At 36.8% G+C, this 22,717-nt stretch overlaps 2 protein-coding genes across 3 annotated transcripts in view; both read left to right on the plus strand.

The window, feature by feature from the left end:
* The window catches only part of MTHFD2L (methylenetetrahydrofolate dehydrogenase (NADP+ dependent) 2 like), a 460,807-nt gene that overhangs the window by 17,831 nt on the left and 420,259 nt on the right, over positions 1-22,717 (plus strand). The gene's annotated exons all lie outside the window — the stretch shown is intronic.
* On the plus strand, positions 11,337-14,751 carry CXCL8 (C-X-C motif chemokine ligand 8). Its single transcript, XM_049630643.1, has 4 exons — positions 11,337-11,579; positions 12,713-12,848; positions 13,131-13,214; positions 13,690-14,751. Exons 1-4 carry the CDS (start codon positions 11,516-11,518, stop codon positions 13,709-13,711), a joined length of 306 nt encoding a protein of 101 aa, XP_049486600.1. The 5' UTR covers positions 11,337-11,515; the 3' UTR covers positions 13,712-14,751.

Below are 22,717 nucleotides of genomic sequence, written 5' to 3' on the forward strand. Positions count from 1 at the left end.
ACAACAAGTGGTCAATAGTTGCAACTTATCTAAGAGTCATGAGTAAACCAAGTAAGAGGAAATGGTGTCGGGAAAGAGATGATCAACCACAGGAAGCATTTCCTTTCATTCTGGGATGGGAATAGAATCTGATGAGGATTCTGATGGTAACTCACACCATCTGATGGTAACTCACACCATCCTCATGACCTCCAACTCTGGGATTTTTCTTCGTCAAACCCCTTCACCTTATGGTGACAAGAACCTTGCAAATGACAATTTTTAGTTAGCGTCATTTAAGGGCAAGTACAAATTAAAGTTCTGCTGAATCTGAAGTTTGGGCAAGTATCCTCTCCTGACATAAGTGGTCAAGCATTCCAGAAGAACTTTTCCATGTAGTCCATATGCACTATGCTTCTTAGAATAATACATCAGACAGAGGGACTGTATAGGCAAATTCCCTCATTTTACAAATGAAAAACCTGATGCCTCGACAGGAAGATGGACCAGACCTACTAGATTATGTTGTCCCTGTCCTGCGTTGAATCCACTGAATTGAGACTGTCTTCTCCAACAGTCCAAGCACTCACAGGCAGCAGAGGATGGGGGCAAAGGATGTGTGCTCAAAACCAAGTCTGTAAGACTTACAGCCACGTGAGAGAAACTTCTGAGACAAGACAAAGTCTCTGGACTCTGGACCCTGTTTAGGTTCAAATCCTAATTCTCTCTGCTGCTTGCCAGGTGACCCTCTGCAAGTTCCTTAAGCTCCCTGAGTGTGTTTCCTCATTGGTTAAATGGGAATAAATGAGACCATAATATAAAGTTATTTTAAATGTTACAAAAAATAAAACCTATGATGTACTTAGGAACAAGGTCTTGCTGGTGTAATTATGTTTTGAGTTAGGACTCTCTGCACTCATTGCTGAAGTCTAAGTACATTAAGTCCATAAAGGAAATGTGTCTTTTTAACTTTTCTCATTAAACTTGGCTTTCCAATACTCGCTTCATTTCTCTTTGGGTCTCTGCTATGTGTTTTAAGGCCTTGCTTCCCTGGCTGGGTGTGTTATTTCCCCTCTTTCCTGCCCACTTTGCTTATATCTCCAGCTTTGTAGGAGATGGTTCCATGCCCACTCCTACCACTGGGGAAAGGGAAGTGCATGACAAGTTCATCCAGCAGGTTTGGAGTAGATAGGTTTTCCTAAGTTTCAAAATTCAACTAGATTTTAATGGGTGGTGATTTCCTTCTTTCTGTTTTAGCAACCATAAGGAAGAATTCAATTTTGATGAGTAACATCACACAGTTAGGAAAAAGAACACTCTATATGTGGCAAATAGTAAATTATGCTACATGGGAAAATAGATTACCTAGAAACAAAAGGGGCTTGCATCCAGAAATCAGGTAACATAGGGCACAAGATTAAATAGAGTTGATTAAAGAATTATAGCCTTATTTTGCATCAGTTTAGAGAATCCTGAGAGACTGGCCACATCTCTAAGCCCATACACAATCTGAATTATTTCCCAAATTTTTTTTCATGTTAAAACATTACATATTTTTTAATTACATATCTATTTTGCAAGCTAAAGAAAATTCTGAAAGGTCTAAAATTTTGCCCCCTACATCAGCCACCTTTTGCCACTGGCATTATCTTTTGAGCAGATTAGCTAAGGAGGTTGCATTATTTGAAAGCAGTATTCAGCTTTCATCTTTTTTGGATTTGGATTTTACTCCCATGGACAGCAAGAAAACCAAAGGTTATTCATACTTGAATTCATATAATATGAGGATTTTCTTTCTCCTCCTAATTCTTGTCCATATCCATCTCCACCATCTCTTTTGGGAACTTCAGGAATTTTTGTTCTGAAGTCTCTGTCCTGGACATATGTAGGGACAGTAAACAGTGGTCAGAAACTATTTCTCTTTCAGTTGATGTGATCTAAAAATAGTAAATTTGAAATTCACTCACTATCCAAGTGTTCTACCTCCACTTTACTCTTTATTGATCTTACTCTTGAAGAATTTTTAATGGTCAGTGAACTTCCTGAAACTTAACGTATAGCTTTGTACATTTGGGTTTAAGTAAGCAAAAGGCCTATAACTTTCACTACACTTTCAAGTGATTAAATGGTTAAAATTTTAAAAAGTTAAGAACCACCGAGGTAATACCTAAAAAGAAAGCTGATCTGTTAGGTCTTAGCACATTTAGGGTTAACTAGACCAAACCTGTGGGACACCATTCGCGTTCACTCACTGACTTCTGGAAATACTGTATATCGTCTTTTGGACTCTCCACAGACAGGCTATGGAAAGAAGAGAGCAGCAGAGCCCTTCTCCATCAGTGAAGTCTATTCCATCACTGGAATTTCCTGCGCGCTTCCCTCCGTCCCTTATCCTGCCTGTTGTATTGTAACCCTCACCCCAAGCCCGGAAGCATCCTAAAAGAGTTTGGATGGCTAATTCACCAAAGGAAGAAATTGATGCCTGGCTGAGCTAGTTACTGTTTTATCTATCCACCACTAAATGATAGCATGAACTGAAACTGTAGTTTCCATACTAGATTCTTCTGAGTTCATGTAAATAAAACAATAGACAAAGATAAACATTTTCAGTTCCTATTGTTGATATTGTTCTATTGGGGAAGGTTCTGAAAATTGGGGAATTTGTAGTTTCATCCAAGAAATGTTTATAGAGCACTTGTTCATTGGGGACACTGAGCCAAGAGCAGGCACACAATGTAAACAAGACAGACATGCTCTCTGACCTCATGGAATTTCCAGTCAAGTGAGTGAGACGTATCAACAAACAGTTACACAAATAGGTTGAGTTTTCCTTACTTTAATAGAATTCACCAACACAGAGTTTGTACTCTGGACGTATTGTGTTTTAAATATTTCAACAACCCCTAATGTCAAAGTCAGGAAAAGAACTAGTTAAGGTAAAACTCATATTATGAAACAAAAAACTTTAACACAAAGTTTTAAGAAGGAGAGTTGTGAGAAACAACATAAAGGAATTACAACGTAAGACTTGTTTTCCACTTAAGCTACTTTCTTCCATTTGCTGAGTTTCAATTTCACATAGCTTTACAAAAAATTTGTTTTAATATATTTTTTTACATTTATTCATTTTTGAGAGACAGAGAAAGACAGAGCATGAGCTGGGGAGGGGCAGAGAGCGAGAGAGGCACAGAATCCGAAGCAGGCTCTGAGCTGTCAGCACAAGCCTGATGAGGGGCTTGAACCCACAAACCATGGGATCATGACCTGAGCTAAAGTCAGATGTTTAACCGACTGAGCCATCCAGGCGCCCCAACCTGGATGTCTATAAAAAGCAAAAGATTAAAATAATAAAGGAAACTTTGACAAAAGAAGAAAACTGTTCTTATGAAACTATAACACCTTAATTCAACATTTTCATAACTCCTTTTTCTTCTGTCACTTGACTCAATTGCTTCTGTGACTCTTGTTTACCTCAAGACATTAACACACACATAAGTCCAGTCATTTCTAATATAGCAACTTCCCTTTCTGCCAAGTGATTTCATTTCCTATGATCTTTACTTCACACGAAAGAAACCCTAGTGACAAATAACATATAATTGTTATTTCAAAGATATATTTTATTGTAAACATTAGAATATACAGTCCAAATGGTTTTAATATAAATCTAACAAAGAAAATAGTTGAATAAAATTTTGCTTTATAGATTAAATAAAAAATGACCATAAGTAAACATTTATGTTTTTTTTCATACTGAAAGATCTCCCAAGGTCACAATAAATGCCTATTTCCACAATCAGCCTCTTCCTCCAATCCCATCCTTTAAACTCCATCTCAAAATCTCCATGGATTTAGGGGATAGAATTAGAAATGGTACTCAGTCCTTTGTGTATATGAATAGTACTTTTTTTAAAACACACAAATGTAAATTGAATTATTAGGTATAAAAAAGAAAGTTCTGAAAATGGAGGGGGGAAAAAGCAGCTAGGTGTATGCTCGAAGAGATTTGTTGTGTCAATACATCTTTACTTTTTGATTGGTAAACTTTTACAAAGCGACGTGGTTCTCCCAATCCAGGCAAAGTTAAGTGTGACTTAAGTGACAGATTAGAGGGGAAGAAAACTAGCATTCACTGAGTATCTCCTATGTGGCAGGCACCATTCTTGACGTTTTTTTGTATGTATTTCCTCATTTAACTCTCCCTGTGAACCTATGGAACTGGTGTTATTCTCATTTTTCACACGAGGAAAGTGAGACTCAAAAAAGGTTAAAAAATACTTCTCATGGTTGTTTGGCTGAGAAGTGGTAAAACTAGGCTTGAAGGTCACTTTGTCTTAGTTCAACACCCATGCATACACTTCAGATTAAGTTATTCTGACTTGACATTGCTCAAAAAGATTGCATTTAGCTATTTGATCCTCTAACTTGTCAAGACTGGAAAATGCCTGTTCTTTCAAGGTAGAACACTTTTAGCAGCAACAGCCATCTTTACTTAGCTTTTTTACAAATTGTAAACTGGAGATATTGGAACTTAGAAATGGAACTAAAATGTCCTTGAGGTACTATGAAAGGTAAGTTATGATATTAATGAAGTAGAGATAAATGTTTATTATCTGTAAAAAGTAAAAAAAAAAAAACGTGTTTTACATCTTTCACTTAACTCTGAGTTTCATTGACTAAAATTTCAGGGGGTAGATATTTTCTATTTGTGATTTAGCATTAATAGCGTTGTAAGTCAACTCATTGATACATGTTCAGCATTTGTCTATGGTTCTCTTAATCTTGAGGATTGCTGAGCTGGAATTAATTTCTTCAAAAGGAAGATTAGGAAAGGTGGCTCAGATATTAACAGCAGCAACTGCAACACCAGCATAGGGTCAACTTGCTCAAGGTCTCTTGGTTAATAAGTGTTGGACACGGCTCAAACCCAAATTCCTATCACTTCAAAGCACATTCTGCTCTATTACATAAATACAGCTTTTTGGTGAGTAGGGAGATAAGAAAAAAATAGCCCTAATTCTAAAATACCTATCTGCAGTGGTGGGGAGGAGGACTCAGATGATTTAACATACCAAAAGACACTCAGTTTTCCTGTGTGGGAAGTTTGATGAAAGAAGTTCTGTATCAGTGTGGAAAAGTAAATACCCATCTTTATGTTAGTTCTTTTTTGAGCTCTTCTCTCTCTTGGATGATAGACTTGGTCCCATGGCTGTGAGATCTCTGGATGCTTTTCTCTATTTGCTAAGTGTTTCCCACGTCTCAGGAGCTGGTTGGAACTTAAATAAATAGCTAAAAGATTGATAGATCTATGAACTCTGCATTCATCCCTAGAGGGTACCAAAATATGTATATTTATGTGCAGCTTTACTAGTCAGTGAAAATTTCTCTCTACTCCACTTCAAAGTGGCATTTCCTCAAACATGCTGATTAGACCTTTCCCCTACTCAACACCCCATTTAGTCCCACTCACTATGCAATGACTCAAAAGGAATCCTTTATAAAGGTGGAACAAGACTAGAATTATTCCCACTCTGCTCACTTTGTTTTTGTCCATCCTTTTGATGGAGAGTGGAGTTCAAGGACATAATACATCAAAGTTACATTGTGAGAGATGAACAACATTTGCAAAGAGGTAATTTTGCCTTATAAATTAAAAATTAAAAAAGGTTTTCCCCTCCATTAAAAAAAAGTGAGCACCTAGGTTAACTAGAACTCCTGAGCTCAACCTCTAAGGATGATGTCAGGACGCAGACAAGACCCTGAGCCAAAGAAGGAAGGAAATGAGGAGATGAACCAGAGGGAAATGAGGTACTTCTGTAAGTAGGACTCAGCAAAAGTACAAAGGAAGCCCTGAGGGAAAAGTAAAAGAGTGTTTGTAAATCCTTAGAACTCTGAGCTTCTTAGTGGTGTCACTAGTATGATTGGGTCCTAATCATAATGGACTGGTTTACTCATGTCAGTCTGTCCATGTGAGAATATGTCTTCACTGAACAAGCCGGCACTACTGAAGCAGAGACTAGGAATTTTCTTTTAAGATGCAGGTCTTGCTCACATATCTCATCCTGACTCTTCCCTTTCTTCACTCCTACCCTTTTTTTCCATACAATGCTCTACAACTTCTGAAACCCAATAGTCATAGTCTCTTACATCTCATTACCTTGTAAGTACTTGCTTTCCCCTCCATTAGGAAGGCAGTCACTCCTTTTCCCCACCCCTCTGATCTTCCCATCACCCATGTTAGGTCACAGTTGTGAAGCTGTTTCTTCAGAAAACCTCCATTCGTCAATCAAAACTGCATCAGATGTCTTATTTATTTGCTTCCAGATCTTTCCACAATTATCTTTATGGCAACACCCACTGCTGTATTGTACTTGCTTGTGGAACTAAGTATCTATATTCTGCACTAGACTGGAAACTCTGTGAAGTCAGAGACTAGATCTTATTTATATAGTATTCCCAATATGTAATAAATGAATAGATAAACAATCAAGTTCCAGAAATAGTGGAATTAAAAACAATATTGTACTCCATTGAACTGTATTGTTTCGAAACATGTACTTTGCTATAAAAGGTAATATAACTCACGTACTGTTTTGTCCTCAAGTCTTAGATTGGTTGTAGGAAGAGAAAGAAAGAAACATGACTACAGGCATACCTCAAAGAGTTCAAGTTTGGTTCCAGATCACCACAATAATGCAAGTCAAATCAATTCCTTGCTTTTCCAGTGCCTATAAAAGTTCTGTTTACACTATGCTGTAGTCTATTAAGTGTGCAATAGCATTGTGTCTAAAGAATAATGCACACACCTTAATTAAAAAGTAATTTATTGCTAAAAATGCTAACCATCATCTGAACTTTCAGTGAGCTGTAATCTTTTTGCTGATGGAAGGTCTTGCCTCAATGTTGATCTGTTGACTGATCGGGGTGGTGGTTGCTGAAGGTTGGGGTGTTTGTAGCAGTCTCTTAAAATAAGACAATAATGAAGTCTGCTGCATTGATTGACCCTATGAATGATTTCTCTGTAGCATGTGATGCTGTTTGATAGCATTTTATCCACAATAGAACTTTTGTCAGAACTAGAGTCTTTCTTCTTAAACCCAGATGCTGTTTTCTCAACTAAGTTGATGTTATATTCTAAATCCTTTGTTGTCATTTCAACAATCACCACAGCATATTCACCAGAAGTGGTTTCCATCTCAAGAAACCACTTTCTTTTGCTTATCCATAAGAATCAACTCCTTATCCAATCATGTTTCATTACCGAGATTGCAGCAATTCAATCAACATCTTCAGGTTCCACTTCTAATTCTAGTTGTCTTGCTCTTTCCACCACATCTGCAACTATTTCCTCCACTGAAGTGTTAGCCCCTCAAAGTCATCCATGAGGGTTGGATTCAACTTCTTCTGAATTCCTGTGAATGTTGATATTTTGACCTCTTTCCACAGACCACAAATGTTCTTAATTGCAGCTAAAATGATGAATCCATTCCAGAAGATTTTCAATGTACTGTAGCCAGATACACCAGAGAAATCACTCTGTATATAGCCTTATAAGATGTATTTCTAAAATAATAAGCCTTCAAAGTTGAAATTACTCCTTGATCTAAGGGTCACAGAATGGATGTTGTGTTAAGCAAGCATACGAACAACATTAGTCTCATTATACAGTTCCATCAGAGCTTTTGGGTGACCAGGTGAATTGTCAATGAGTGGTACTATTTTGAAAGGAATCTTTTTTTTCTGATCATTAGATCTCAACAGTGGGCTTAAATATCCAGTAAACCACGTTGGAAACACATGTGCTGTCATCCAGGCTTTGTTGTGCCCTTCAGAGACCACAGGCAGAGTAGATGTAGCATAATTCTTAAAATCCCTAGGATATTGAGAAGGCAAATAAGCATTGCCTTCGACTTGAAGTCCTCAGCTGCTTTAGCCCCTAACAAGACAGTCAGCCTGTCTTTTGAAGCTTTGAAACCAGACATTGACTTCTCCTCTCTAGCTAGGAAAGCCCTAGATGGCATCTCTTCCAATAGAAGACTCTTTTGTCTACACTGAAAATCTGTTATTTAGGGTAGCCACCCTCATGAATTATCTTAGTTAGATCTTCTGGATCACTTGCCGCACCTTCTGCATCAGCACTTGCTGCTTCAGTGTGCACGTTGACGTGGTGTAGATCGCTTCTTTCTTCACACTCCATGAACCGACCACTGCTAGCTCAAACTTCTCTTCTACAGCTCCCTCACCTCTTTCAGCCTTCACAGAATTGAAGAGAGCTAGGGCCTTGCTCTGGATTAGCATTTGGTTTAAGGGAATATTGTAGTTGGTGTGATGTTCTATGCAGACTGCTCAAACTCTCTCCATATCAGCAAAAAAGCTGTTTTGCTTCTTATCATTCATGTGTTCACTTCTAATTGCCTTCAAGAACTTTTGCTTTGCATTTACAACTTAGCTAACGGTTTAGCATAAGAAGCCTGGCTTTAGGCCTATCTTAGCTTTTGGCATGCCTGCCTCACTAAGCTTAATCATTTCTAGCTTTTGATTTAAAGTGAGAGAGGTGTGACCTTCATCTCACTTGAATATTTAGAGGCCATTGTCAGATTATTCATTGGCCTAATTTCATAATTGTTGCATCTCAGAGAATAAGGAGGCCAGAGAAGAGAGAGAAAGATGGGGAGTAGCTGGTAGGTGTAGCGGTCAGAATACACACATTAGTGAGTTAAATTTGGCATCTTCTATGAGTGTGGTTGGCAGCATTCCAAAACAATTAAATGGCGACCTCAAAGACCACGGATCCGCAGGTCACCATAATAAATATAATGAGAAGAAAACATGTGAAATGTTGTGAGAATTACAGTTGTGACACAGAGATAAAAGGTGAACAAATACCGTTAGAAAGATGGCAGTTATAGACTTTATCTTCAAAAGGTTGCCACAAACCTACTTATAAAAAACATAGTATCTGCAAAACGCAATAAAGCAAAGCATTATAAAACGATGTATGCCAGTACCAGGAAACCAAACATCTTTGGAAAGCACTCAAACATCACATTTCCCTCCCCACTCACTCATTGTGTGGACAAACTCACTGCTTTATTGAGCTTCCTGGGAAATATGGGAGATGTTGAATCAACTGAATTGTTTATAAATTGTGCACTTGCCCAGAGTTGGACTGAGTTTTAGTTTTTTTTCTTAGTGTCTCTTCCCTGAGAAAACACAGACTAATCTCTGAGGACTGAAGAAGGATGGAGTCATAAAAAGATGGCTTTGTAGCCTAGTGTCCTGAAGAAAAGTTCTATGAACTCCCCTTTTGTGCATGTGCTTTTAGACCAGTGTTCAAAAGAGTAAGTTTTGGGACCATCAACGCCACAACTTAGATATATGAACTTGGAAACATTGTGAAGTGTCCTCATCTGTTAAATGAGGACATTATTACTTATCCCACTGCTGTGAGAGTTAATTAATACACCCCTCCCCCACACACACACCCATACTGTCCCTGACATCAAGTAAATTCAAGTGATATTTAAGAAGTTAAGCTGAGATCACTACACAAATCTTTTTTTAATGTTTATTAATTTATTTGTGTGTGTGTGTGTGTGTGTGTGTGTGAGATAGAGAGAGAGAGAGAGAGAGAGAGAGAGAGAGTCAGCATGATGGGGGAGGGGCAGAGAGAGAAGGAGAGAGACAGAATCCCAAGCAGGCTCTACACTGTCAGTACAGAGCCCGATATGAGGCTCGAACTCAGGAACTCAGATCATGACCTGAAGAGTTGGACGCTTCACCAACTGAGCCACCCAGGTGCCCCTACTACACAAATCTTTCAACAAAGGAAGTTTTCTTCCCAACCCACAAATGTTCAAATTCTGAAACATTATTACCCTTGCTCTACTTTTCAATCTTTTTTTTTTTTTTTTTGGTCTAAGAATTTAATTTAAATTTTATATCAGTGTTTAAACCAGTTACTGCCTCAAGCATTCTGGAATTCTATAGATTATAAGACTCTCCATATTCCAGATTTTCATTTGAAAGAGCAATTTGAGTGCTAATGCAGTCAGAATTTTATCTGGAGCTTTAATTTTAGCAAACCATAACTGGAACTGATGATGTTTCTATTTTATTGTATTGTTACCTTACATGATGTGAGCTGGTTCAACTGGTCTTTCAGCAACTGATCTTCTTTCAGGAATGCCTCTAAGGCAAATGAGATTTTTAGGAAATCATTATTGGTTGAATATCCTTGCAGTTTGGAAGTGGGTAATCTGACAACAATAAGAAATATAAGTCATAACTCTTGGAATAGGTGAGAATTTACCAGTTCAAAAGTTCAGCTAGGAAGTTTACATATATTAACTTTATGCGACGGGGTGGGGTTATTTAACCCATTTTATAGATACTAGAAACTGGAACTCAGAAAGTTTAAAAGCCACACAAAAATTAGGTGGCTGACCGAGTTTGAACCTGGATGGTTTTTCCACTAAGCATACACGGTTTGCCTTTCCATTAGATACTACTTAATTCTACCCTTATCAAGTAGCCCCAGGGAACCTCTTCCTGGAGCACAGACATATCTTCATTCATGTGTCCTTGAACAATGTTTTTAGGTAGAATGTGCTGTTCTCCTTCATCTTCTCCTTTCAACACCCTGCTCACACTGCTTCTGGAATATTCTGTCCTTCTGTCCCTGTTGGAATTAAAATCTCGGTACCACTTGTCTGTTCTGTAATACAGTCAGGTCTTTATATTGCTTTTTTCTTATGACAGACCAAACTCTCTGATAACAAGTACTTAGTCTTGTCTATCTCTAGATCCCCGCACTACTCAGAAGTTACTTGATAAATATTAGTAGAACCAAACTGAAAGGTGCGCCTTTTCATTCTTTCAAACATACATTAGAAAACCAAATCTTTTGAAAACTTGTAATACTCTCCTTGAGAAGAGTAATGGTTTCTGGAAACTTTCCAAAATACGCAGAAAAGGACTTCTCAAAATTGTGTCTCTAATAAAAGTGGTTGTCAAGATTACTTTCTCTATCATTACAGCACCTGTAATTTCCCTAGAGGAATGACCCCACCCTAAAAGAGTTATCACAAATGACCTTTCTCTAACAATTGCCAGACGGTACTCCAATAAATTTATTTATAAATAAAAAAGTACATCTGATAAGTCTGTGTCAAAGAAGAGAAGCTTGAATGTGTAACAGTTATTTTGAAACATGGTTGAAAATGTTTTTAAATGAAATACATTAAATAATGTTAAAGATCAAATAGAATTTCCATCGTGCCAAAAATCTGATAAGAGACATGTTCCAGGAGTGGGATGACTCAGGTCTGCTCACAAAGGGCAGGCAGACGGTTGCATATTGTGGAATTTCCTCTGACATAATTCAAGAATGAGGGTGCATATTCTCTGTTGCTGTGAATAATATAAAAAGCCACAGAAGCTCTCCATCCAACACAAGTCCTCTGGGACAGCAGAGCTCACAAGCGTCTAGGACAAGAGCCAAGAAGAAACCAGAACGAAAGCACCTTGCGTCAACATGACTTCCAAGCTGGTTGTTGCTATCTTAGCAGCTTTTATGCTTTCTGCAGCTCTGTGTGAAGGTAAGCATGCCTTTCTGATCTACCAGTTTTCCTGTGTCTAAATGTGATCCTTAGATTGCAAGATTATCCTTCCTGCTTTAATAACATTCTTCTTATTCAAGAAAAGGAAATAATATTTACAGTCATTTCATGTTCAATTGAAGTTTTAATTGTTTAGGCTTGATCTATACAACACTTAGAAAAGTATAAAGCTTGATTAATGTCGACATTCTGTTCCTATCATTCATACTCTGTAGTATGCATACATTTAATTTAAATCTATAATTTAGAGTGTATCTATTAGATACCCATATTATTATTAACTAATATCAAGTATGGTAAACCTGGTAATTTTACTCCTTGTGCTGTTTCAGACAACTATCAATTCCTATTTGGTTTAAAGACACCCTGACAAATTGTAAACCTTTTGGGATCCCTCCTATGAAACAAATGCAGTTAGAAATGTTCATAGCATGTAGTTTCTATATATTTTTTCTTTTCTGTGAAGCATTAAAGATTTCCCCAAGATATGAGACATCTTTGTGCAACTTACTTATCTATTTTTATTAACTTTTTCTGAAGGCAATTTCTCTGTTGTTGAATTTTAGTTTACATACTGTAGGTAACATTGTGGCATCATAGAAGTTTGCACAATACCAAGTAGAAAAAAAAGTACTGTGAGGATGTCAACATTTCACAAAGGCAACTCCAAGTCTTTATGCGGGAAGTCAATCAATTCTGTCATTAGTGACAGTTTGTTATTTTATTTCATTTTTATTTTAAAAGAGAGATTGAGAATGTGAGTAGAGGAGAGGGGCAGAGGGAGAGAACGAGAGAATCTCAAGCAGGTTCCAGGCTCAGCATCGAGCCAGATACAGGGCTCAATCCCATGGCCTTGGGATCATGATCTGAGCTGAAATCAAGAGTTGGACGCTCAACGAACTGAGTCACCCAGGCGCCCCAACAATTTTTTTAATTGAATTTAGGAGCTAGGAGAATATCCAGGCTTCCACTCTGAGAATGAGTTTACTAAAGATGAGATGTTTACCAAACATCCCGTCACTAAATGATCAGTTTGAAATTAAGGAGAGAGTAGCCAGCAGAGCTGTATCTAGGTTGAAATTAATCCTGAATTGACTTTTTTTCTTTCACAGCTGCAGTTGTGTCAAGAATTAGTTCAGAACTTCGATGCCAGTGCATAAAAACTCATTCCACACCTTTCAATCCCAAATTAATCAAAGAACTGACAGTGATTGACAGTGGCCCACACTGTGAAAACTCAGAAATCATGTAAGTACTTTCAAAAGTGATTAGATATTTTACTCCAGCAAACCTATAATTGAGGAAGGTAGAAGTGTCATACAAAGTTCTAGGTACAGGAACACAGCAGTGGGCAAGACAAGAAAGAAATTCTTTGTCTCCATGACATTTACATACAGTACCTCTCATGCCTCGTAGCTAACGACTTGAACTCAGATTTTATGCCTATATTTCAAGAACCACGACTCGAATTGACAAAGGGATGTCTGAAACCCACTAAATACTGATTCAATCATATCTCTGTCATTTCAGTGTAAAGCTCGTCAATGGAAATGAGGTGTGCCTGGACCCCAAGCAAAAGTGGGTGCAGAAGGTTGTGGAGATATTTTTGAAGAAGTAAGTTGTGTTTTGTTTGTTTGTTTGTTTTTAATTTAGATGCTTCATTTATTCTGAGACATACAGTCTAAAAGTTAGCCTCTAATTTTCTTGTTTCTATTGGAAGACTACTCTCTAGGGATCTGCCCCTTTGACTTAACAAAAAAATAGCGGCAATAGTGAGTTTGTTGTTCTCAAGACTGGGAAGACCATCCGTCTCAGTTTGTCAGGGCAAGTCTGGGCTTAAAATGCCGTGCCCTGCATCATTAGTATGGTTCCCTCAGAAGGGTCTCGGTTTGGATGATAACTTATCTGGTCTTTCTATTTATAGAAACAATAGTTTCAACAATAGTTGACAATTAGGACATTGCTAACACACGAATATCTAGGACTGTATTAATTTCCATAGTAAATGTATTTTCAAGAACCATACTCTCCTCCTGGTTCAAATAATGTTAATTTACAAAATTTTGATTTTAATTTTACTTCTTTTCAGAGCTGAGAAACAAAATGCATAAACAAACAAACAAACACATTCTCCATGGTTTCCAAGAATTCTTCAATAAAGATGCCAATGAAACTTCAAGCAAGCAAATTCACTTCAGCACTTCATGCAGTGTGTGGGTCTGGTGTAGGGTTGGTTGCCAGATAAAATAGAGTATGCTCAGTTAGATCTGGAGATTAGGAAAAACAATGAATAGTTTTTTTTCCAATGTCCCATGACACTGTCCCATGCAATATTTAGACACACTTATATTAAAAATATTATTTATTGTCTACCACAAATTCAAATTTAACTGGAAATCCTGGATATGTTTTGTAGTTATTGTTACATCTTTCAACCTCAACCTGCTGGCCAGGAGCCAGGAGTCCCTGTCCTTGTTTCCGTATTTATTCCTCAACTGGAGAAAAAGTATCAGTCACCATCCTACCTCACAGAGACGTGAGGACATGTGGAAGCACTTTAACTTTTTCTCATGTCAGGCGAATTATTATGTGCAAGTGAAACTTGTTTGCTTATTTATTATTTATATATTTATTTAAGACACAAATAGGGGAATCTCTCTGTATAAATTGGGAAAATGGGAAATGAAGCATTGTTGGTAGGATAGTATAATGACGGTAGTGAATTTTTATTTATTTTGATATTAAATGATGTGACATCAGAGAACTATGTTGATCAAGGGTACCAGATTTAGCAAAATTGAAAACAAACAAGAGACCCAATTAATTTTTATTTCAGATAAACAATGAATAATTTTTTAGTATATGTATATTACTATTTATCTGAAATTGTAATTGAACTAGAAATCCTACTTTTATAGTCCTAGCCTTGTCTTGTCACTGCCTGCCTTGTACTGGGCTGTGTTGAACTGTAAGAATCCTGAATTATAATTGTTTCTCAAAGCAGCAAAAATTCAACAGGCAAAATTAACCGAGTAATTTCTTGCTAGTTAAAACTTATTTATTATGTACAAATGGATTCTTCTAATTTTATTTAAATTATTGTGTTTTTAAACACTGACTTTATTTTCTGACTTGAAGATGCTTTTATGTATTCCCAAAGAGATTTTTTTTCTGCTGTTTTGATGGTGTGGAAATCTAAGTGTAACTATGACACAACTTAAAATAAAACTTATTGTCAAAGTCATTGGGTGTTTGTCTTTCTTTAGTAGTTTTAAAAGTTATTGTTTTATAACTTTTTATATTAAAAATAATATTTTGCATTAAAAGACACAAATGTACTATCAACAATAGCCAAAGTATGGAAAGAGCCCAAATGTCCATCGATGGATGAATGGATAAAGAACATGTGGTATATATATACAATGGAGTATTACTCGGCAATCAAAAAGAATGAAATCTTGCTATTTGCAACTACGTGGATGGAACTGGATGGTTTTACGCTAAGTGAAATTAGTCGGAGAAAGACAAAAATCATGACTTCACTCATATGAGGACTTTAAGAGACAAAACAGATGAACATAAGGGAAGGGAAACAAAAATAATATAAAAACAGGGAAGGGGACAAAACAGAAGAGACTCATAAATATGGAGAACAAACATGGTTACTGGAGGGATTGTAGGAGTGGGGGGTGGGCTAAATGGGTAAGGGGCACTAAGGACTCTACTCCTGAAATCATTGTTACACTATATGCTAACTAATTTGGATGTAAATTTAAAAAATTAAAAAATTAAATTAAAAAATAATAAATAAATAAATAAATAAATAAATAAAATAAAAGACATAATGCTTGGGGTGCCTGGGTGGCTCAGTTGGTTAAGCATCTGACTTTGGCTCAGGTCATGATCTTGTGGTCTGTGAGTTTGAGCCCCACATAGGGCTCTGTGCTGACAGCTAGGAGCCTGGAGCCTGCTTCAGATTCTCTCTCCCCTGTCTGTCCCTCTCCCACTCACTCTCTCAAGAATAAATCAACATTAGAGAAATTAAAAAAAATAAAAACTTAAATGCTCCCTCTTAGCATTTTGTATATTATGTGGAACATTACAAACCTTTGTAGAAAAACAGAAATCTTGTCCAGAGATGGGTTACAAATGGTAGTCTCTTCCATAGAACAATGGAAGTTTTCTCAACTCCTCTTTGTATTCCATTTCACTAATAAGGCTGACTTCATATTTTTAACTAACCAACCCAGGTGTCTGTACAACTTAGCACAGCTAAGCACTCAGTGAAAGAGGGAAGTGGATACTCATTACAAAGCACTTCTTAGCTAATTGAGGAGTGAAACTGACACATATGAGATAAAGAAGATTAAATATAATCAAAGACCAAGCATATTTGAAAATAAGTAAAAAAGAAACTCTTAAAAGTAAAAATACAACAATTTGACTGAAATACTCAGTGGAGATGTTTTATAACAGATTAGACACTACTGAAAAGAAAATTAGAGATCCAGGAACTAAAACCAAAGAACTCTATCTGGAATTCATATCTAAGAATTAAAGAGGTATTAATAATAAAAAAATATAATTAAAATCATGGAGGATTGGGGATAAGATCTTACAAATACCTAGTTGAGTTTTTACAGGTGGAGGAGAGAGGAAAGGGTGAGAGACAACAATGAAAGTGACAATGTCAATGGCTGAAACTTTTCCACAAATGATGAAAAATAATAATCCACAGCTTCAAGAAATCCAACTTACAGATGCCTAACTTTACATTTCTACTCAAAAGAGAAGGATCTTAGAGCTTTGGTTCACATTTATGTACCTCCTCACTCATTTACTATCGCTTTGGGGTCCTGGAAATTCAACCCTGGTACTCACTGTTCCTAAAAACATTGTTTCTCAAGGTGATTTCTTCTTGCCTGTATTTCTTCTCAGACCGTGTTAGGGGGCCTCTTTTTCCTCAGAGTTCTGCCTAAGTTTCATTTCCACATTCTCCTCTTTGGATTCAAGTTCCCTTGTCCTACCACCCTTTGCAGTCTTTTATCTTATGGATCTCATACACAGTGAATAAAACAGATAACAAACAATTTTAGCATAACATTCACAGGAAAAATACAAGATTTCTCAGAAGCATATAGCAAGAGTTATCTCACCTAACTAGACTACACTTCACTGAGAAAATCTAAACTGGAGACTGAAGGATGAGGAGAAGTTAGCCACACAAAGGGAAGAAGGATATGTGGGCAAGGCTGGTCTAGACATCAGGGGAGAAGTAATTTGTAGGCAAGAGCATGACACACATTGAGAAGTGAAAGAATTTCAATGTGGCTGGAGTTTAGCATGAAACAGAACAAGTCCTACAGATAAAGCTGTGCTAAATGGACTCTGGAATCTGTAAGGGGCTGAGATTTGGAATTGAAAACTTCTAACAGCTTCCAATTACCGTCATTTTAAATTGCGAACATTATAGGCCCTTCTTCTTCCAGAGTCTCCTCCCAAAAGGAAGTGAGAAGACATAAAAGCCACTCAAAAGTCTGACCTTGGGGGACTTTTAATGCCATTTGTAGTATTATTTTTATTAGAGGTAGTAATAAGTATTCACCTTAAAACTGAATTGTAAAATACATACATAGTACCTGCAACAAACAAAATCAACAAATTTTTATAATTGCTGGTTTGTTTGTTTGTTTGTTGCTAAAAATGCATTGAGAAATAGATGCATAGGTTAAAGTTACCTAAGCAGAATCTTTTGTTCTCAAGATTTTGGTAAATAAGTAGACAATGTGAATCAAAGAACTCCCGACCTTACACGAAACCTCTTAATGTGTTAAGTACACACCTTTAATATGATCAGTGTCTGACCCTGAAAGCAAGGTGAAGACATCTGCACCACCAATCTGATAAATCTTAATAATGACTCCTTATTTAAAAATCTAATCATTAATTTCATCTTTCTTGCTTTCAAAATACGCTAAAGGATTTTATCTACTTTCTCATCTATGTTGTCACTGCCATTGGACAGCAAAATATTCCATCAAAAAGGCAATTCATGGATCGAACTGGAGAGTGGGCATCATGTAAACAAGCCAAAAAGGAAAAATGAAAAAGAATAAGAGAAAGTAAGAGAGTGCAAGAATGAGAGAGAAGGAACAGCCAGTCAATTTGCTGAACTGAAAATTTTTGCTTTAGCGAAATTACGTATATAGACATGGATTTTATTTGTACAGACACAGGCTTAGACTCAAACTTGAGCACGCGATCTATTACTCCATCACTTTAATCCATTTATGTGGAATACAAATTGTAAGTCTAATTTTACCAAATAGAAGCATGAGTGCAAATATACATACACACACAAAATGAAAAGGAATGGAGAGATAAGAATAAAGTGCTCACCTTAAAACTGCATTAATTGTAAACCAGTACAATACATAATACATCATATGCACAACATACGAAATCAAGTAAGTTTCATAATTGCTGCTTGTTTGTTTGCTAGAAATGCACCAGGACATAAATTCATAGGTTAAAGTTAACAAAGCAAAATCTTTTATCATCAAGATTTTGGTAAATAAGTTGAAAGCATTTTTTTATTATCATACATCTATTTTCCATCGGGCCTAGGTTTGAAAATTTCAGAAGAAAAGATGAAAAACAATTTTACTTCTTGCTTGTAGTAATACAGCAAACCAAAAATTGCTTAAGACTGTATTAACCCTGCAATAACAAAAGAAAGCTTTAGAAGCAGTAATTTCTCCATTACTCACTTAAAAATACAGCAGACAGCAATTGCCTCAAGTTTAGCAACCGTCAGCTAAATTTGCAGATCACAGACAACAGATAGGGAAATTTTTAATGTAACAAAGTAAACACCAGGCTATTTCTTCCCACAAGATTTACAGATGGAGCAATTAGGTAGTCTCCAGAAGATTACTTAAGGGTCAAAGAACCCAACTCTCAGTGAGTGAAGAATGAGAGCTTTCTACACTTTTTGCATTCCCACAGATAAAAGTCAAGGGGATAAATATTATTGTTACAAGACCTTCTAACATGATTTGGCAAGATGATGTTGGAAAATTAAGATGGGAAAACATTTGCAGATGATATTTCCATATAAAGTCTGCTTCAGACCTACCTAGAGGAATGTTCTAATCACTCTGTAAAAAATTACAGAACTTGGGCTAAAGATCAGTTCTAATGTGTCTAATAAGTCTATTTCATAGGGCATGGTTAAGTCATGTTTTAATCATGTTGTGATGCAGTTCTTTTCACCTCTGCCTACCTTTACTTTTTCATTGTGCTTCCAAAGGTTTCATCATGCCCCTTACAAGAATTCCATATGGAAACATGTTTCATTAAAGTCACAACATGTTTCTGCTCAGGTGTCTACTGGTCTCCAGCAGCTTTATCATGATTTATGTGAGTCAACCCTCTACTGACTTTCCACACTAGTTTCATTCTTCTCTAGTATATGCCGGTCACACTTATTAAACAGCTGATTTGAAACTTTTTAAGAATGAAGTTTGTGATCATTGATTCTACTTATACGTATATCTGGACGGTTACAAGATCCTCCCGCAAAGCTTGAATGAGGTCTCTGCGCTGACGTGAAATGGACACGGACTTCTCCTCATATGTCTTTTTCTAGCACTAAAGTTTTCCTGAAGAGATTTTTTCACTCTTCCTAAATTTCGTAAATTTTAGTTTACCAAAATTCTGTTTCATTTTCTTTAATCTCAAAATAAAGGTAAGAATTAGTAATGGTTACTAATTAGAATTTAAATTATATCTTCGCACGTAGTATTACATAAATTTTATATAAACCGTGTGTTTTCTTTCTCAGTCTATATCTTCTCCAATTACTTAAAATTTTGACCAGATGTTATAGTGAACAAAGATATATTAACTCTGATTTAAAAATATGGTATGCTCTGTGTGTGTTGTGGTAGCAGCTTTCAGATAAGCAGGGGAAGAGACTAAAATAATCTACATAATTATGAATTAGAGTTAAAGATACCAATATGAATTCATATTCAGTATAGATATACATGGATCCATATAGGAATATTTACAGTATTTATAAACAGATATATATCCTTCCTTTGTCAGCTTATAGGACCTAGAAATGATGACACTTAGTAGCAACAAGCGCACCATTTTCTGACAAAATGAACGAGGGCCTTTTGGAGAACTGTTTGATCATAAGACTGGGTCAAGAACTATGTATGGAATCTTAAGTATCTTCTAACATCAGAAAGTAAGGAAGTGCTTCCCTCCAAAAAAATTGACGAGGACATGTCAAAGAAGAGCTAGAACCAACTGAAAGCTGGACCAATGGCCAAAGCTTGAACAAATTGAGAACAAAATAAAGCAGTATATTATAACCCCAAACATAATGCAAATATCCATGAGTCTTATGGATATAAATAAATGGTTGAGTAAATAAATGAATGGAGAAGAGACAAATCTCCCATGCAGAAGAATTAAAAATAATTTACATAGATGGAGGATAACTATGTACTTGGAGGTGTGAGCTGTGCATAGTGACTTCATTCAAAAAAAAAAAAATTATGGAAGGGAGAGGAGGAAGACCACAGAGGAAAAGTGCCATTTTCATTACATCTTCCTTTTCCATCCACATAATTTATCACGTTGATGTCGACCTTGGTTGACACAGTATTTTTCAGGTTTCTCTACTGTAAACTCATTCTTCCTCCTACAATATATCTGATCAGTCAAAATTGGTCAGACCAGTCAGAATGTCAAGGTTATCTTAAACAAGGAAATTCTGAGCAACTGTTATACCTAAGAGAAGCCTAAGGAGGCATGGCAACTAAGTAAAATGTATCGTGGAATATTAGGTAAAATCTATGAAAATCAGAGTCAAGTATGGGCTTTGGTTAATATGAATTGTCTTGGTCACTTTGGGCTGCTATAAAAAGTATCATAGTCTGGGTGGCTTATAAACAACAGATATTTATTTCTCACAGTTCCGGAGGTTGGAAATCCATGCCAACCTGGTTGGTTCTAGTAAGGATCCTCTCCCCAGCTGCAGTCTGCTGAGTCCTGGTTGTCGTGTCACACGGCAGAGAGCAGAGTCTGAGCAAGCTCTCATATCTCTCCTTATGAAGGCACTAATCCCATTAAAGAAGCCTCTACTCTCATGACTTAATTTCTTCCTAAAGGCCTTGCTTCTTAATACCATTACTTTGGGGGTTAGGATCTCAACAGACAAATTTGAGGAGAAAAAACACTCAGTCCATAACCATCATGTAACGATATTGGTACCCGACCAATGTAAGATGTTAATAATTGTGGAAACTGGACGTAGGACATATGAAAACTCTCTGTAATATTATCTCAATTTTTCTGTAAATCTAAAGCAGTTCTTTAAATATAAGTCTATTTAAAAAAATAAGTAGGGAGATGAGAAAAAAATAAATAAATAACCTATAGCATGGAGTAAGTTGTAGTTTTCTGCCAATAATAATAAACTTGGTACATGGGCTATGAAATTGGTCTCTAGGGAGCATGTCCCTTAGGCAGTGATGGAGCTAAGCTTATCATTAATCACATCTGTACAGCTTTGTCTTTCCTTCTTTGAGGTTTGCTCCTAGAGTTATACTGGGCTTGGAGAACTTGCCAAATCTCTATATGTGTTTTGATAATCATATTTGATGAACAAACAGGTTAGAAAAATGTATGTAACATCTAAGTACCATCAGCAAGAGGTCATAGGGATTATGGTGAACTGGAAAACACACGGTCTGCCTGGAGATATAAGAATTTAAATGATCTTAAAACACAGAACTTGCCAAGCCAAACTCTTGGCTGCCAGTTTGTACCACAGAATCGACTGATAAAAACTAAGCCCCCAAAGAAATTTTTTAATCTAATAGTAAAATCTGGCACTATATATAGTCCTCTGTGGGGAATAAGCTTAGGAATTCTCTGAGTCTGCACTGATGAGTTAACAAGATATAAAGAATCAGAAAGCCATAGGATGCTCACACCCAAGTTTGGGTAAACAAGATTGGGTAAATAAGATTAGGTAAATCGGGAAAAGGCCCCCAGTATATGACAAATGGGGCAAAGACCCCCAGTGTAGGACAGACGGGACACAGGCCCCCAGTATAGGACAAAGATATAGGACAAGAGCAGAAAGCTGCTTTCACAGGAAGGAAGGACCAATTTAGGTAAGCAGGTAAATAGGGCTATAGACAAGCTGGTGAATATGCCCAGAGCAGAGCTAATTAGCAAAAGAAAGATGCCTTGTTGACCCTGAGGTAGCATGCTCTCTCTTTCTTGTCCCCTAGGCCAGTTAGGTAAACAGAGGTGGGGCCTCATGTTAACTGGAAACAACCTTCCACCAAGCACCAGAATCTTGTTTTGTATTGACCCAAACCACTAACACCTGCATATCTCCAAAACCTCCTTCTCCCCACACCCATGAATTAATGTTCATGGTTTCATTGTCTCTCTGTAAATGTGCATCACTCTTGTAAATCTTCTGATCCTAATAAAAATGGAGCAAGGACCCTTACTAGGGGCTCTTATCTCCTCCTGGGCATTAGCCTCTCTTGCATTTTTAATCCTGTGCCCTACTCTCTTGCTGGACAAGAGAGAACTCCAGACCCAGAGTCTACAATGGTCCTCTATTATTGAGTCTATTGTTCTATTTATGTCTACTTGCCTTAGATTAGGATCAGATAATAAATGTTGAACTACATATGTTAAACACAATATGTTTTAGGGTTGTTTATTTTGTTTTTGTTTTTTGCATCTGGAATAGCAGAGTCAAGAAATGCCCCCCCAAAAAAAAAACCAACAACATTCAATAAATATGATTTCAAAGTCAAATTATTCAGTTCTTCACAATGCCCAATTAAAATGAAATGCAACACAAGAGAGACAAGGTCTGAATGAGATCAAGAGAACAAAGTGTTAACAACTGTCTCCTTTTCACTCTGTTTTCCCCAGTTACCTATCACTAGCTCAACAGATGGGCTAAGCCTGAACTTCAATCTTCCCAGGTTCTTAGGCTTATACTGACAGGATGAATAAAAATATAAATACTAACCTCAGGAGCAAATTCCAGCAACCCAGTCAATGGG

Source organism: Panthera uncia, chromosome B1 (genome assembly GCF_023721935.1).
Source record: "Panthera uncia isolate 11264 chromosome B1, Puncia_PCG_1.0, whole genome shotgun sequence".
Classification (NCBI taxonomy): Eukaryota; Metazoa; Chordata; class Mammalia; order Carnivora; family Felidae; genus Panthera; species Panthera uncia.

Excerpts from the sequence above, each read along its gene's own strand:
- CXCL8 (XM_049630643.1), top strand. The coding sequence starts at position 11,516 with ATGACTTCCAAGCTGGTTGTTGCTATCTTAGCAGCTTTTATGCTTTCT. Across the intron at positions 11,580-12,712 it reads TTCTGCAGCTCTGTGTGAAG|CTGCAGTTGTGTCAAGAATT; the intron begins GTAAGCATGCCT and ends TTTCTTTCACAG. Across the intron at positions 12,849-13,130 it reads TGTGAAAACTCAGAAATCAT|TGTAAAGCTCGTCAATGGAA; the intron begins GTAAGTACTTTC and ends CTGTCATTTCAG.